Source organism: Procambarus clarkii, chromosome 67, assembly GCF_040958095.1.
Source record: "Procambarus clarkii isolate CNS0578487 chromosome 67, FALCON_Pclarkii_2.0, whole genome shotgun sequence".
NCBI classification, from domain to species: Eukaryota; Metazoa; Arthropoda; class Malacostraca; order Decapoda; family Cambaridae; genus Procambarus; species Procambarus clarkii.
In genome coordinates this window covers 27037448-27053570 of record NC_091216.1, presented here as the reverse complement: position 1 = coordinate 27053570, position 16123 = coordinate 27037448, and the positions used below count along the sequence as shown (strand labels likewise).

General features: G+C 36.3%; 1 protein-coding gene across 5 annotated transcripts; it reads right to left on the bottom strand.

Moving 5' to 3' along the window:
• Positions 1-1061: 1061 nt before the first annotated feature.
• Positions 1062-15816, bottom strand: LOC123767614 (RAB6A-GEF complex partner protein 2). Of its 5 annotated transcripts, none has more exons than XM_045757425.2 (10): positions 15627-15816; positions 11999-12120; positions 11005-11141; positions 10636-10743; positions 9275-9424; positions 8843-8955; positions 7891-8043; positions 6133-6310; positions 4538-4794; positions 1062-3209 (listed from the first exon to the last, which is right to left on the bottom strand). In XM_045757425.2, exons 2-9 carry the CDS (start codon positions 12115-12117, stop codon positions 4571-4573), a joined length of 1182 nt encoding a protein of 393 aa, XP_045613381.1. In that variant the 5' UTR covers positions 12118-12120; positions 15627-15816; the 3' UTR covers positions 1062-3209; positions 4538-4570. The 5 variants fall into 5 exon arrangements, with proteins under 5 accessions (XP_045613381.1, XP_045613380.1, XP_069166664.1 ...); XM_045757424.2 differs by having other exon boundaries at positions 15658-15815; XM_069310563.1 differs by having other exon boundaries at positions 11014-11141; positions 15658-15814.
• Between the last annotated feature and the right edge of the window lie 307 nt (positions 15817-16123).

The window sequence follows — 16123 nt, the reverse complement described above, 5'->3', positions numbered from 1 at the left end:
CAACCACATGTAGCTTATTTCTTGCGTCCCCAGCCTATTCGATGGCAATAGATAACACCCTTCTGGACAACAGGGTCGCAAGGACCTGCATCCCTCACTTTAAAGTCTGGCATCCATCCCATTTGGTATGCCAGCTCTGCAAAGCCTAATTTTCAGTTAATTTCAGTTTGGATATTATTTAAATCTCATGCTTTTTACAGGGCCTTGTGCTTAGTGTTTACTTCACATTGTGTTGATCCAGTGTCATGTGTGTGTGTGTGTGTGTGAGTGAGTGAGTTTAGCTACAACCTCATTCATTCAAAATTGTTTACCAGGATGGTGTTCTGTTATATCTTACCTGGCAGAGTACCGTTTGTCTTCACTGTCATGGGTCTAGATTTTTCCTAGCTCTGGTGCACTTGGCAGAGGAATCACAGCATAACACTGAACTTGGTTTTTACGTGTAGTCAGGATATGTACTCACCTTTTACCTGTGTCAGGGATGGGGTGTGCCAGGCACAGTTGTGTTAGCCCCTTCCTCAGCCTTTGATGTTTGGTAGGTTCATGTGTACTGGTCTAGGTTTTGCCTAGTTTTCTGCTTTCGGTTTTACCTCTTGTCATTTGCTGTGCTGATGAGGCTAGATTCTTCCAGGTAGTATTCTTTGCATTTCTTTATCTACTGTACTTCTGGGGTGACATTTGCTTTTGTTGCCGACATGACAGCACGTACCAGGTTCAGCTCCTGTTTTGAATGCCAGATGTCTAGTAGAATGTTGCAGGATTTGTAAACTTTTAGGTAACTGGGATAATTCCACATGCCAGGATTATGAACAACACTGCATTCACCCTTGGCTGCTGCTGCTGTTCGAGATTCAGCTACTCTGAACAAAAGGTTCCGAGTAGCACGGGGTATAGCGAGGCCCCATAGTTGTTGGCATATTTCACCAGGTGGCACTTTAATGAATATTTAGAAACCAGCTTTTATATAGTCTTTCACAATTTACTATTGTGAAAGACCGTGCAGAAATTAATTAATAATTTCTGCACGGTTTACCATAAATTCTGTTAAAGAAATGCATGAATAGAACAATATAATTTATTCGATGTTAATATGTATATAAATATATTATTTATAAATGTATGAAGTTTATAAATAATTAACCAATTGCAAAACACATCTCAGTCACACACAACTGACAAAACACCATACTTATACAGGAATGCACAATGTTCCTGTATTTACTATTACGCTGGAGGCCAATCCCCCCCAAAAATCAAATTAGAAATGGATATTTTCAGATGCATCCCTCCACACCTGTGATGCTCACCCTTATGACGTCAAACACATCCAATTGCTCCAATTTCCAACGTTAACAAAAAGTAACTTGTGTAACATAAGTTCTCATGAAGGAAATTGCTGTTCAATCTGAATAACCCATAATTTTATTGATGAGGGTCCAAATTCCACAAAACAGAACTTTATCATTCAAGTAGATGAAGTAACAAATATACAAGTCTGCAGAAGGAAGAGTCAAGTCTGCCATATACCTTGATCATATTCTTGGTAAATGTATGTATGATGTTACCTTATGTATAGTGCATGCTTTGGGGTGTCAGTGCAATCACCTCATGATGATTAGAGCACTGAATGTATTTTGCTTAGCCAATAAGCATGATAAAATCCATGAAACCTTTGTACTTACAGGAACAGACCATTACCATCCTACTGGATCCTGATATAAACTAGAGAGGTTGTTAGGTGAACACAAGTTACAAAACTCTAAGTAAGTAATTATCAAAAGAAAGCACCAAACCGGGAAGGCTATGTAGCACCATCAAATGTGCAGAATAATCAGAGGGCGCTAAATATCACCAAGGATGCCAATACGAGAACAAAAACGCATAAGGCGAACGATATCAAAAGTATCCGAGTACAAAACTCTAAATTAGTGCATGTATTGGATGCAAGTAATCCAGACGTTGACATTATAAATATTTAACAAAATTACTAGGAATACCAGACAATAATTTTATGTAATTTTATATAAATATACTTAATTATGTTGTTTCTCTCTCCTTTTAGGTAATTTCCCCCAGAATGTTTAACTTTACTTCCAGAACAATTTATTGCATTTTGACATAAAAAGTTTGAATTTTTTGTAGCTGGGACAAAAACAGGCACACACACACAACAAATGTGCATGTACAATTTTAGCATTTATAAAAACAAATTAAGAAAAAAGTTTTTTTTAATAAATTATGAAGTACACGTACTATTTCACATGCTCAATGAAAGTACAAAAAATACTATCTTTTCATCGTAACCTGTGATTTATGAGCCTAGTGTTGCTGCCACTTCCTGTGGCTCAGGATACCTCAATTTCAAAAGGTCTTGTAGTACAATTGGCTTCATTCTTTACCCCACAATTGGAGATCCTGGGTTTGATTCCCAGGCAGGACAGAAATGGTTGGGCACGTCTTTCACCTAGTAGTAAATAGGTTTGCTTGGAGTTAGGCATCCTAGAAATGGTCAGTGCTGCAGTTCAACCTTAGGAGGGGGGAAAGGGGGGGACCGCCTCGATACAACTTGAAAATATATAAATATAGTCTTCCTGTCTCTGACAAAACAAATTATTATAATTGAACCTGCATAATTTAATAACTACAATATCCTCATTCTTTTAACTCTACCTTTTCTCAATACAATCATTCCCAATTTGAATGCTCTATTTTTTAATAACTTTTTCAGTCTGTTGTGGAAATACTATAAAACTCCACATATGCATACTGCCATTCATACATTAATATTTTCCTTGCACCTAACTGGTTACTGAAAAAAGAAAACTGATAACTATCTCATAAAAAAAATGCTTAGGTCTGCACTATTCACCAGCATCACCCACTTAAATAACAGCCTTTCTTAGCCTAAATGGTCCTCCTATGAACTCTTACATATTTGCAAAGCTACCAATATTTTTCTTCACTAATTTTCATTATGGGGGTTCCCAGATAAATGAGTAATGGAAGCACAATTTTAATTTGACACAAATTTTGCACCCAAAAATTACCCCAGGGTAGGATCTGGCTCACATCCAGCACTGCAACTGCATTTCCACAAGTTGTCCTCTTTACATTTATCTTATGTGATGAGGTGACAACTCGGTGACCACAGAACCACCCATCATCACCAGTACCGCATTTCCCGCTTTTGTGTACCGGGAAGCATCAGCCTAGAAAAAAATTAAATACAGTATTGTTAATAAAAGTTATACTAATAGTTACTTTGAATGTACAATTTAAATTCTTTTATTTAAGACATCATAGCATACAGCCTCACAAGCACTGACACACTAGCCACTAGGCAGCAATGGGGCAGAGGCTGACTCCATTCAGTTTCAAATGTGGGTATGATAGAGTACAATAGGTTCAGGGATCTGTACATCAGTTGACTGGCAGTTGAGAGCCGAAGTTCAACCCCCACAAGCACAATTAGGGGAATACTAGCAACGCCCTGCATTTCATAAACCACTCCTTTCCAGTTTCTTCACCATATTCCTTGTGTTTACATACAGTTCCTGTTTCATCATGCCATGTACAGTACAGTACAGAAAAGTATGTTAATCCAGAAAACGTGCTAATCCGGCTGGGGGTCCTTCCTATATAGTCTGGATTAGCAAGTTAATATAATACAGTATATCCACTTTCTTCCCAAATTTCCCCCTCTTCATCCTATTCTCAAATTTACTCAGACACACACTTCACCCAGCTATCATCATGTCCAAAACAATTTTTTTTACCTTGACCCTCCTCTCATGATCCCACCCAAATATGTACCTTGACCCTTCATTGTAACATCACACAACCTTGACACACACCTATGTTAATATTAAACCAGTCACTCATTGCAACATTAACTCTTACACATGCATTAATTCCTGCATACAACAAACTTAACAGAACTCGCCCAACATTAAATGTTGCTCATCGCTATCCAGAGCCCTTCTCTACTATCTTTATCACATGCTTCTCAATGTTTATACAGACTGTACATCCTACAAGTTTTCTCATGCACCTTCTCCACAAAATGTACCTATATAAATGTCTATTTCGTATACCATGAACTTGCCTTCTTCATCAGTGATCAATCACTATCCAGCCTCACATTGCCCACTGCACATAATAAATTAATGACTCAATACGCCTAACAATAACTATAATTTCCTTTATTTCTATAACATGGTTAAATCATAGTTTCTTCTAAATCCTCAGATACAATCTACAATCTCATGTCTCCTGGCAAATTTTCCACACACACTCCTTAACACCTGACACATTCCCATGTTACAACTCTTTCACTCACCTTTTCTATAACTATATCAGGTGGTAATCTATCGTGCACTCTTCTCATACCAGCAAAGTAAACTACGTTTATATTAGCACCTCTTTCATCACTCCCACCAATCAGACTTTCAAAGAATTCCCTCCACCTAATGCAACAAATAGGATTTATAAAATTTATTTATGATTCTCAATGATTTGAAGGCTATAAAACACTCACCACAAACCCTCATGCTTGATAATACATCACGATTCACAGCAGAAGTGTGTGTTGAGCCGGCATGCACACTGCCTGAGCAACCTGACTTGGGGTTGTTGGTAGGATTGTGATTGGCAGGTCCCAGACCATGGTCTCGATATCAATAGTGCTTGGCGCTCGCCACTCTATTTCTTCATTTTTATTGGGAGGAAGAGACGGGCCTTTGACCTCACTTGTACTTGTCACAAATTCAAAATGTAGCTGCCACTGTAGACTTACTGGTGGACATACAAGTATATATGAGATAGAGAAATAATTTTTTTTTACATACTGAAATACTAAGTACTGTACTGTACAGTAATTTTAAAGATAATTACAGGTTAGTAAATCAGTGTAACCCAAACTTTCAAGTTCACTTTGCTAGTAAAAATATTTATCATTAGCTAAAATTCTACAGTTTTTAATCAGGAAATGATGTAATGATAATGTACAGTATTTAAAATTGAAATTATATATAGTTTTTTCCCCCTTTGTACCATTTTCTTAAATTAAGTGAACATAGATTATGGAACCAACCAACAGTTATAAATTTAATATAGTACTGATAGGTTATCCTAACTACTACAACGACCAGAATTTTATTTTACTGTTCATTCACTAAAGAAATCTTTGAGTCTTAAATCAAGCTCTGTATACAATGGGTTGTGCCAGTAAATGTTTTTTGGCAATTAATTTTCATATTCTTGGAAAGCCACTATCAATTATTTTCTAAATACTGTACAGCCTGTACTAGTACTGTACAGTGGAACCTCGATTCAATAAACATCATTTGTGCAAATCTCTGGTTGCAACGCACACTCTACAGGCTGGATTTACCCACCACTTCCTTATATCCCAGCTCCTTGTCCTCAAATATCCTCCAGGTGCTACATAGTCATACTGACTTAGCACTTTCTCCTGATAATGACATTACATTGCCTGCTTTGCCAAATAAGTGTTTGAAGATTTGGTGAAGGAGATGTATAGATTTGCTTAGGAAGCATGGCCATAGTTCACAGACCTGTGGGAAAGTTGTCCATCAAATGATACCGAAATTACAGTAGCCCATAGAGCGTGAGAACATTCACTAAAATATGAACCCTTTTTCCTTTAAAAATGAGATCTCAAGGCTGGAGCGTGGGAAGTATGTTAGATGTGGTGAAATCTCTTCACTCGCAGGTTCTCCATGTGGTTGTCCATCACATGATAGATTTAAATTTAAAATTCACTGTGAAATTAGCCCATTGAGCACGGGAAACACTAGGGAATGAAAGATAACTCACTTAATATAGCTTCAATTACATTTTTAATGATATTCATAGATGGCCACAATGGAAAAGAAAGAAACAGGTGAAGCAATGTAAATTTCTTGCCTAAAAACTCACATGCTGTATAAATAAAATACATTTTACAAATTCTTCTTGAAGGCATCTCCAGTTGCAACAAATCCTTCACTCCAATAAACTGGGATTGGTCCCGTATAGTTCGCCTAATCGACTTTGCACTATACTTATGATAAGAGTAGAGTTGAGGAAAAATGAGGAAGTAGGATATACTGAATTTATATGAAAACTTACCTAACTCTGTATTAAATGTTGGTGTAACATGAAGGGGAATTGGTAGCAAAAGATGGGTATGTGATAAATTGAGACAAACTTCATGTGCCTTGCTGTATGAAACAAGCATTGGTTTCTGAGATGGCCGTTGACGGCAGGATTCGGCAATAATTTCCTCACTTTGCAACGTTACAGAGTACTGAAATGGAAACAAATTTAAGAAAATGATTCATATTTGAGGTGGTAATTTTTCCCTATTTATATATATGCACAGTAGTGTGCCTTTAAAGTTCTGGACTACACATGAGCTAGTGGTCCAGTTACTTAGTGGAGGTTGCACCCTCCTGGCTGGATCACCATGAAACCCACACCTTACAAAAACACAAAAATGCAAAGATACACCAAACCGAGAGTAGCAGACTTGACCAAAAATTTTATTTTGCATGTAAAGGTTTCAGAAGAAAGAAAATTGAATAGGTCTACACATATGCTACAAGATATAGTGAAAATTACAAACCTGAGCTATGAGTACAGATTAGGAGAACTGAAGCTATGTACACCTAAAGAAAGAAAAACCAAATGAGATATAAGTCTTAAGAATAAGATGCTAAGAGGAACAGACAAGGTGGACAAGAACAAATTGGTTCAAGTAACGAGCAACAAAATGAGAGGTCACAAGTGGAAACTGAAAAAGTAGACGTGGCATAAAAATGTAAGAAAGTCCTTGTTCAGTCAGTGGATGCATGGAATGGACTTTGAGTACATAGCCATGGCAAAAATAATATACTACTGTTCTTTTAAAACAGGTATGATAAAATTATGAGGAACTCTGTTGAGTTGCACCAGACATCCTAAAGAGAAGAAGTGGACAAGATATATTCCTCCTTACAGTACTCTTAAGTACAGTAGTATTAAGCAAGAATGTACACATGCAAACATATGCAAAATAACTATGCATGTCATTGGCTATACAGTGCAGTACTCCATTTCATATACAGCAATTTGTTAATTATAAACAAAAAGCTCAAATCTGTATAATGAGCACTCTTGATAAAGTCTTTCACAGTTCCCCAGTATTTGGTTCTGAACCTCAACATTGCATTAATATTTCCTCACTAAGTTTTACTACAAATTTGTTTACCAAAAGAGCTTTCAATTATTATTATAAAACTGTCTCAAAAAACTTGGTTTTCTTTAGCGGTGCACTGTTCAGTACCTGACAAAGTTACTAGAGATAGATGATGGCTGTTGGGGATATTCAGGCAAGAGCAAAGTGTGCAGGGAATGGTAAGGTCACTCTTAAATCAAATCTAATATCCAGTACTGTATATACAACATAAGGATTATAAACTATTTGTATCACTTGTGCAGATGTATCTCTTCATTCCCTCCTTTCTAAACATATTTTATGGATGTAATACCATGCTCCACACCTATACGAGACCCACTTGGGGATTCCAGAAATGAACAAGACCTCTGATATACCACATATACACAAGTAAGCTCCCTTTCAAACTGTAATAATTCCATCACATGAGCAGCTGTCTTGTGAAGCTTCCATTACATTTGATCTAACATCAGTCTTACTTTCTAGTCTTTCCTCAACAAACGTTCAATTTTATTTCGTAAATACACAACTTGATGCCAAACATCTAACCTCCTGTCTTAATATCAAATCTTCCCATGTATGGATCGTAATTTGTTAAGTGTTTCTCATTAGGTGACCTTTTGTTTATATAAAGATATTAATAGCAGTATGATTATGATAAGAACTCTCACCTGTACACATGTAACTTCTGCAGTGCTGAAATCAAAAGTAGCGACAATATCCTCTCCAAGTCTGAAACTGGTCTTGTAAATACAGAACCGCACCACTTTCCCTCGAGTGTTGGTTATGTTATATTGGCTCAGGTTCTTGCGAGTTGAAACACTCTGCACAAGGAACACGCAACAATAGTTACAATATTTTAGGAAATATTAGTTTTTGTAGACTTTTAGTAATTATAGCACAAAGGACTAACTACAAATTATCTGCAATGCTTCCTCTCCGATATTCGGAGAGGAAACATTGACCGATGATGTGACCGATGTGACAGGTCTTCACATAATGATGCTTCCTGGCAGAAGTGATACAGATGTTTTTGAGCACAAAAATGACTCAAAACATTGTGTTCTTTTACCCAAATGATGATTCTTTTGTTTAGTCATAAAACAAAATCAAAATCACAGCTCTACATTTATCCTTTACATTATAATTCTGAAAAATCCTTGCAAAAATGCAAATTTAACTTTAAATGTATAAGAAAATAAGATTACAGTACATTCTAAGAGATGTCAAAAGTCCTCATTTATGAAAAGAAAATGCAGTTGGTAAAAAGACTCCAAGGATATATACTAAAAATAGTAAACATTCAAACAAAATACCCAATCCCCAAAAATGTTGTTTACACACTAGGAAATCACAATCGTGCGAGATGTAACATGTCTGGGGAAGACCCATGATGCTGGTTCAAACCACATCCTGCTCCAATAATTTTCAGTGTTGTTCATTATTCTAAACTGTGCCGAATGTAATGTAATGTAGCAGGTTGAACACACGAGCTTGACTCACCTAACCATTACATTCGCACTTCTTTTAACAGATGCAAGCACAAGCTTATGAGACCAGACATCAACAAACTCAGTATGATATAAATATTAAATCTACAATTGCTAACAAATCAGTTCTGACCTGTATAATCTGTAGGGCAGTGTGTCTTGGTGTGTCTCGATGAGGGGTATGCAAGAATGGATTCGATGGTGCTAGCTCTCCACTTTCACTATAAACACAAGCTTCACTCAGTCCTATAATAGTAAAATCAAAGCCTCAAAATTTAATTAAAAAAAGAAAAATGAGTGCAATCATTAATTTGCTTACTATATATGTACAGGCAGTCTCTACGGCCTGGTAAATAGATTAGGTAATACATTATCTACAAATTTACTGAATCACAAAAAATTAATAGCAGCTAAATTTAATATGCCATTTTAACTTTTACAACAGAGTAACCACAGCACTTTGTTCCATTTACCTTGTAAATTATCAATAACACTTTACAGGATTATAATCCCAGAAAGAAAAATCCATAAACACAAAAACAGAAATAAATTTAGCAAGTCATACCTCGCAATACAATGACTCTGATGGGAACACGCAGTAGTTTAGTAGGTGCCCCAAGCCTCTGAGTGCCAATGGTTATCTTGTAAGCGTACTTTAACAACTGACCACGATATGTTGGAGGCGCATCGCAAGGAAGTGTTTCTTTGTATACAACTATTCAAATATAAAATAAAATATTTCTTAGTGATATAAAAATCCTTACAATTTCCTAACTTTAAATGAAATTACACGCTTTGATTGCAGCCGATCAAAATGTGTAAAAAACATAATACATAACACTACCATTATAATAATGTTGTTATAACATTACTCCCATTTTAAAATTTCATAGTGTGAAGAGGCATCAGTAATGAGAAAAAAAAGATTAAATTGATTAAACTGATTTGTTATTGATTAAACAAGGACCCGCACATCCATCAGGCATTCACAACCGCACTCGACCACCGTACAACCAAGTGTACAACACTCATGAATTATCATGAACATTACATATACAGAATAAATACATTCTCACTCTTTCTTACATACCACTTCCATCCAGTAAGGGGGGTAGAAATAGCCTAAGCTACTCTATCCCTTTGAGATGTATTTCTTGCTTATCTCAATAAACATACTTGAACTTGAATACCACTTCCACCCTGCAGTGTGTTGTTACATATTCTGTGCACTGATTATACACCCTTCCTGTTTCCTCACTAACACTCACACACTCACACACTCACACACTCTCACACACACACACACACACACACACACACACACACACACACACACACACACACACACACACACACACACACACACACACACACACACACAATGCCATATCCATCCACATTGTTTATGGCCTTCATCTCCTCTAAGCCTCAAATTTATTTAATACACTCTTTTCACCAATTTACCCTCATCCATTTGTTCTACAGGGCCAACTCATGTTGGAATGCTCTCCTCAAATTGGAGATTATTGACTTATACTGTACTTTACATCTCTCCGAAACATTTTCATATCTTAATTAACACCATACACTTTCTTCAGAGAATTGTCCTAACAATTGATTTCTCACATTCATATCACATCATTGTCTTGCAAGTGTACGTGAGTGTCAGCACAACCATTCCTTCAGGCAAACCTCTGGTACGATGTGACCATCTCCTTCGGTAGAGCACCAAAATAAGGTGAGGCATCACTAGACAAAAGATAAATATTAATTAAAATTAATCTACAAGTTCTTAAAAATAAACTTGCAAGGTTTATTTAACAAAAAATAAACTAGATCACTAGTGTGATCTACAAAAAATATTAAACATTTAACCCAGCACTGGCATATAAGTCATATTAAACTGCAAAACTAAGCTGTCCTTACATGAGCGACTTTCACCAGGTAACAACTGGAGGTCACAAAAAAGGATCTTTGGTTTAGTTGAAAGAACAACGTGGCCACGCTCACCGCGGCACGGGGCAAATGATGTATCTGGTAAAATACAAAGGACATATGAATAAATGGATCTGAAGGACTATTGGACCAAGCAATTATGAAATATTTATTATTTATTTCAAATATTGTACAGTTCAAAAACTTTATATTGGTAAATTAACTACATTATACAGTACAGTACCCTGAACAATAATCATGTCTTTTACAATTTTCATTAAAATTTCCAAGAAACTCTGAAATTCATCCTACATTAAATATGCAAAACTTCCATGATAAAATCAACAGTAAAGTAGTTACATCCTGTACCAGCATTAGCAACAGCTTTCTCCTCTGCTGGTTTGGGGTTGGAGGTAGGTAAACGCACACGATATTCATTTACGGAGCACTGACAGTGAATCTGTGCACTGCCCCATGCAAGAACTTCACATACATCACTATGAGGATAAAACATAAAATTACTTTCAAGAACTTTTAAAATACTGTACTGATTTGGATGGCAAGCTTTTCACAAAACTGAATAATGGACAGGATGCTTTAAGTCAGCAGTGTCATTATGTATGTATAATAGAGGCATAATGAAAATGGGGTTATGGAAAATACTTCATTGGGAAAAAGAATTAAAAGCTGATAATGTATAAGTATGTGTATATTATACAATGATAAGGGCAGCTGTTAAGGAACTTTAATGTGAAAATGTCATCAGTTAGGTCACAGTTTTTTTGTTATCAAACTCAAGCCAAATATAGATGTCTTCCTATTGCTTTATAGTGCTGTGCTATAACTGATCACCTATTTTTTATATTACTTAGCAAACTTTAATTATAAAAGTGAAAAAGAAAAGACTGATGAAAGGCAGAATTTAGGTATTCGTGTAACTCCACATAAACATGGCTAAGTATAGAATACTGAGAGGGGTATACGCATCTTAAAAAGAAGAACAGGAACAGCATGACTGAATATATGTACCACAATGGGATTAGGTAAGCAGAAAGACTCAGGAATAATTGGCACTATAGTCCAGGAATACCAATAGTGTGTAAAAGGATGTCTGTAAAATGCTCTGAAGATATACAGGTACAAGGTAATCCTGTGTAAAGAATTTTATTTTGAGCCACTCAGTAGCATAGGAGCAGAAAATATAATGGATATAACTACTATTTATGGCATATATGAATTTTGGCAGCAAATGATTATTCTAACAATTAATTCTATATAAAAGCAATGTCTTCAAGGATAATTCTGATTATTTATCTGACCATGACCTAAATTCAATATAATAAGAATAATATACCTGGACTGAGCACGAAGAGCAGGATCTAATGAGGGGAGTGTGACAGTGATACAGACCTGCACAGTATCACCAGCCAAGTGCACAGGCCCACCTAACACCTGAGCTCGCACCTCCACCATTATCTGCAACAATTAACATCACTATTATGTCTATGAAATAAAACTATTAAGTCAATGAAATAAGTACTGGGTAGTTCAGATTCAGATTCAGATGTTTATTCAGGTAAGGTATATACATACAAGTGATGTTACATTAAAGGATTGATATATAGATAGAGCTAGTACATACAATGCCTAAAGCCACTATTACGCAATGCGTTTCGGGCAAGAAAAAACATTAATATCTAGAACTTAATACTAATTGAGCATAAAGAATAAAAGATGTTGAGAACAAATACAAATAAAGATAAAAAAAAAGGGGGAACATGACTGAAAAAGCAGCACAAATACAATAGGTTGACAAACAGTGTTGATTAAAAAAAAAGAAAAAAAAAAAAGAAAATAACAGACATGGGTTGACAATAGAGGAGTGAGGTAGATTACAGGGAATTTATTAGGTAGTGTTTAGTTTTTATCTTAAACTGGTTGAGAGAGGTACAGTCTTTAACATGGTTGGGAAGGTCATTCCACATTCTGGGCCCCTTGATTTGCAGAGCATTTCTAGTTTGATTAAGACGTACTCTAGGAATATCAAAACTGTATTTATTTCTGGTGTGGTGCTCATGGGTTCTGTTACAACCTTCTATGAAGCTTTTAAGATCAGGATTGGCATTATAGGTTAGCGTTTTAAATATGTATAATACACATGAGAGAATGTGCAGTGACTTAATATCTAACATATTAAGAGATTTGAGTAGGGGTACCGAGTGATGTCTGGGGCCAGAGTTGGATATTGTTCTAATAGCGGCTTTGTGCTGGGTAATTAGAGGACGTAAGTGATTTTGGGTAGTAGAACCCCAAGCACAAATACCATAGTTGAGATAAGGATAGATAAGGGAGTAATAGAGAGTCACCAGAGCAGGGCGTGGTACATAATATCTGATCTTAGAAAGAATGCCCACAGTTTTTGAAACTTTTTTTGATATATTTAGAATGTGTCCCTGGAAATTCAGCTTGTGGTCAATGAGAATGCCAAGGAATTTGCCATCTAATTTGTTACAAATTTGGGTATTGTTTATTTTGAGATTTATAAGACTAGAGGATTTATTGCCAAACAGAATATAGAAGGTTTTGTCAATGTTAAGGGTGAGTTTGTTGGCAGTTAGCCAAAGATGGACTTTATTTAGCTCAGTATTTACTGTGGCATTTAGAGCAAGAGGGTCAGGACTGGAGTAAATGAAGGTTGTGTCGTCAGCAAATAGAATTGGTTTGAGGTGTTGGGAGGCATTTGGAAGGTCATTAATGTAGATGAGAAAGAGGAGAGGGCCAAGTATGCTGCCCTGAGGAACACCAATGTTGATGGGTAGGGTGGGAGAAATTGTATTATTCACAGAAACATATTGGAGCCTGTCAGTAAGGTAGGACTCGAGGTATTGTAGGGAGTGTCCTCTGACTCCATAATGATGTAGTTTAAGAAGAAGGTTTTGGTGGTTGACAGTATCAAAAGCTTTACGCAGGTCCACAAATAACCCAACAGGGAGCTCCTTTTTATCAAGAGCTGTATGAATCAAGTTAAGCATACTAATAAGTGCATCGTTAGTGCTTTTTTTGGGTCTGAAGCCATATTGGCAAGGGCTAAGTATATTGAGTTTGGCTAGATATGAGTAAAGCTGCTTGTATATAAGTTTTTCAAAAATTTTTGACAAGTTTGGCAGGATTGATATAGGTCTGTAGTTGTTAACATCTGTGGGGTCACCACATTTGTGGACAGGCGTTACTCTCGCTTTTTTTAGAATATCTGGAAAGGTTTGGAGTTCAAGTGACTTGTTGAAGAGCAAAGCAATAGCAGGGGCTAAAGATCTGGAGGCTTTTTTGTAAATTAAAGTTGGTATCTCCTCAAGGGCACCAGACTTGGTTTTAAGGGAAAGGATTATCTCATTGACGTCAGTGGAGTTAATAGGCTTTAGGTACAGAGACTGTGGATAGTTACCTGTAAGATAGTCCTTAATGTCAGTACTGGAAGATGGAATATCATTTGCAAGGGATGAACCAATGGAAGAGAAGAACCTATTGAACTCAATAGCAGAATCAGAGGCTGAAAGCTGACCATCGTTATTAGACAGGAGAGTCGGTTTGTTATTTAAAGATTTCTTTGATCCCAATATTTGTGAAATTGTGCTCCAAGTTTGTTTAATGTTGCTCTTTATTTGAGTAAATTTATCTTCGTAGTAATTAGTTTTGGCTCGTCTAATTATCTTAGTTAGCAATAATGAGTAATTCTTTGAGAATTCTTTGGAGACAATTCCTAACCTATACTTCTTCTCAAGGTCGTGTTTTTTGTTAATGGATTTCAGTATTCCCTTTGTAAGCCAAGGATTGTTAAGCCTTTTGCTTGTGACTTGTTTTGTAAGCCTAGGACAGTGGGTGTTATAAAGGCTAAGAGTTGTTTGTAGAAAAGATTGCACTGCTATGTTGATGTCCCCAGTTGTTTTAACTGACTGCAGATCGAGATGTCTGCCAAAGTTAAAAATACAAATCTTGATTGTTTTAAATATAAAAACTGTATTGAAGGCTAACTTAAAAAAGGGAAAAAGCAATGGTTCAATAAGTTGTGGAGTTAATAAGAATCAATAAATTTTCAATCGACTTGAGAATGGTCCAGGAAGGACCGAAACGTCGTCGTCCCTTCACTTTCTAATGTGTGGTTTGCTCAACATCAATAAATTAGCTAGTAGTGTGGGACCTTAAAATTCTAATTCTGATTAGTGAATGGAATTCAGTCAATCAGTCCAAGCATTTAATCAGAAATTGGATGGATGACAGAGCCAACAGTCATACCATTGATTAAAGGAATATCAATATACCTAACTGGCTTGGTGTTAGGCCTACCAACCACGGCAGGATAAAGGACACTAGTACTTACTGAACAAGCAGCAAGTATGGACTAAAATACTCCTGTGTATATTCCCAAAGAAGCAGGATACATCTCTTTATATATATATATATATATATATATATATATATATATATATATATATATATATATATATATATATATATATATATATATATACATATACATATATATTATAACAGGCTTCAATTCCTGGGTGGGACAGAAATGGTTGGGCACGTTTCCTTTCACCTAAAGCCTCTATTCACTGAACAGTAAATAGGTACCCGAGAGTCAAGCAACTGTTTTGAAGTTGCATCCTGGGGAGGGTCAGTAGTTCGACCTGAGCTGAAACCTCATTACCAGCCTAACGTGTACATATATCCACAGACTGCATGTCCCCGACAAAACTATTCAATTATTATTAACTACAACCTTCGGCTTAGGTCATAAAAGTATTTGTGTGTACATCTGATAACATACTACTTGTGTTAAGGAGGAAATGTATATGTTTATCTCTCAGAATGTTTGGTAATATGTTTATTGCTTGTGATGTGTGTCTATATATGTATTAACACGATGTACTGAACGGGGTGAGAATAGCTTGAGCTACCTCATCCCTTTGTGTGTATTTTACATCAATAAACTTATTTCAATTTCAATTTCACCTTCGGCTGTGACTTCTTGTTGACGTCCGCGGCGCCAGCTGGAACTCCCCCCTGCGTTTGTCATTGGGATCCGGATCACAGAGTTCCTGAATCCAGATTCGCTCGTCATATCCCAGCCCGTTCTCCAAACGAAGACCCAAAAGTGATTCCATGCACCTGCCACACCCCCTGTTTATGAATGAAAAACGGTTTACACCAACCCGTCCTCCACTCAAGTCCATTACATCCAGCAGTCGACCCCACAGACGCATTCATAAATGTTTACATGATGTTCATTTAAAACAGGAATTTTCTCAAAGATAAACTAATATTATAATATACTAGCATATTGTGCATGTATAGGCATAGGTTAGGTTAGGTTAGATGTTTAGATTCTGTTCTATAATATACTAGCATATTCTGCATATATAGGCATAGGTTAGGTTAGGTTAGGGGTTTCGGTTCTGTTAGCGATTATTTGTATTTG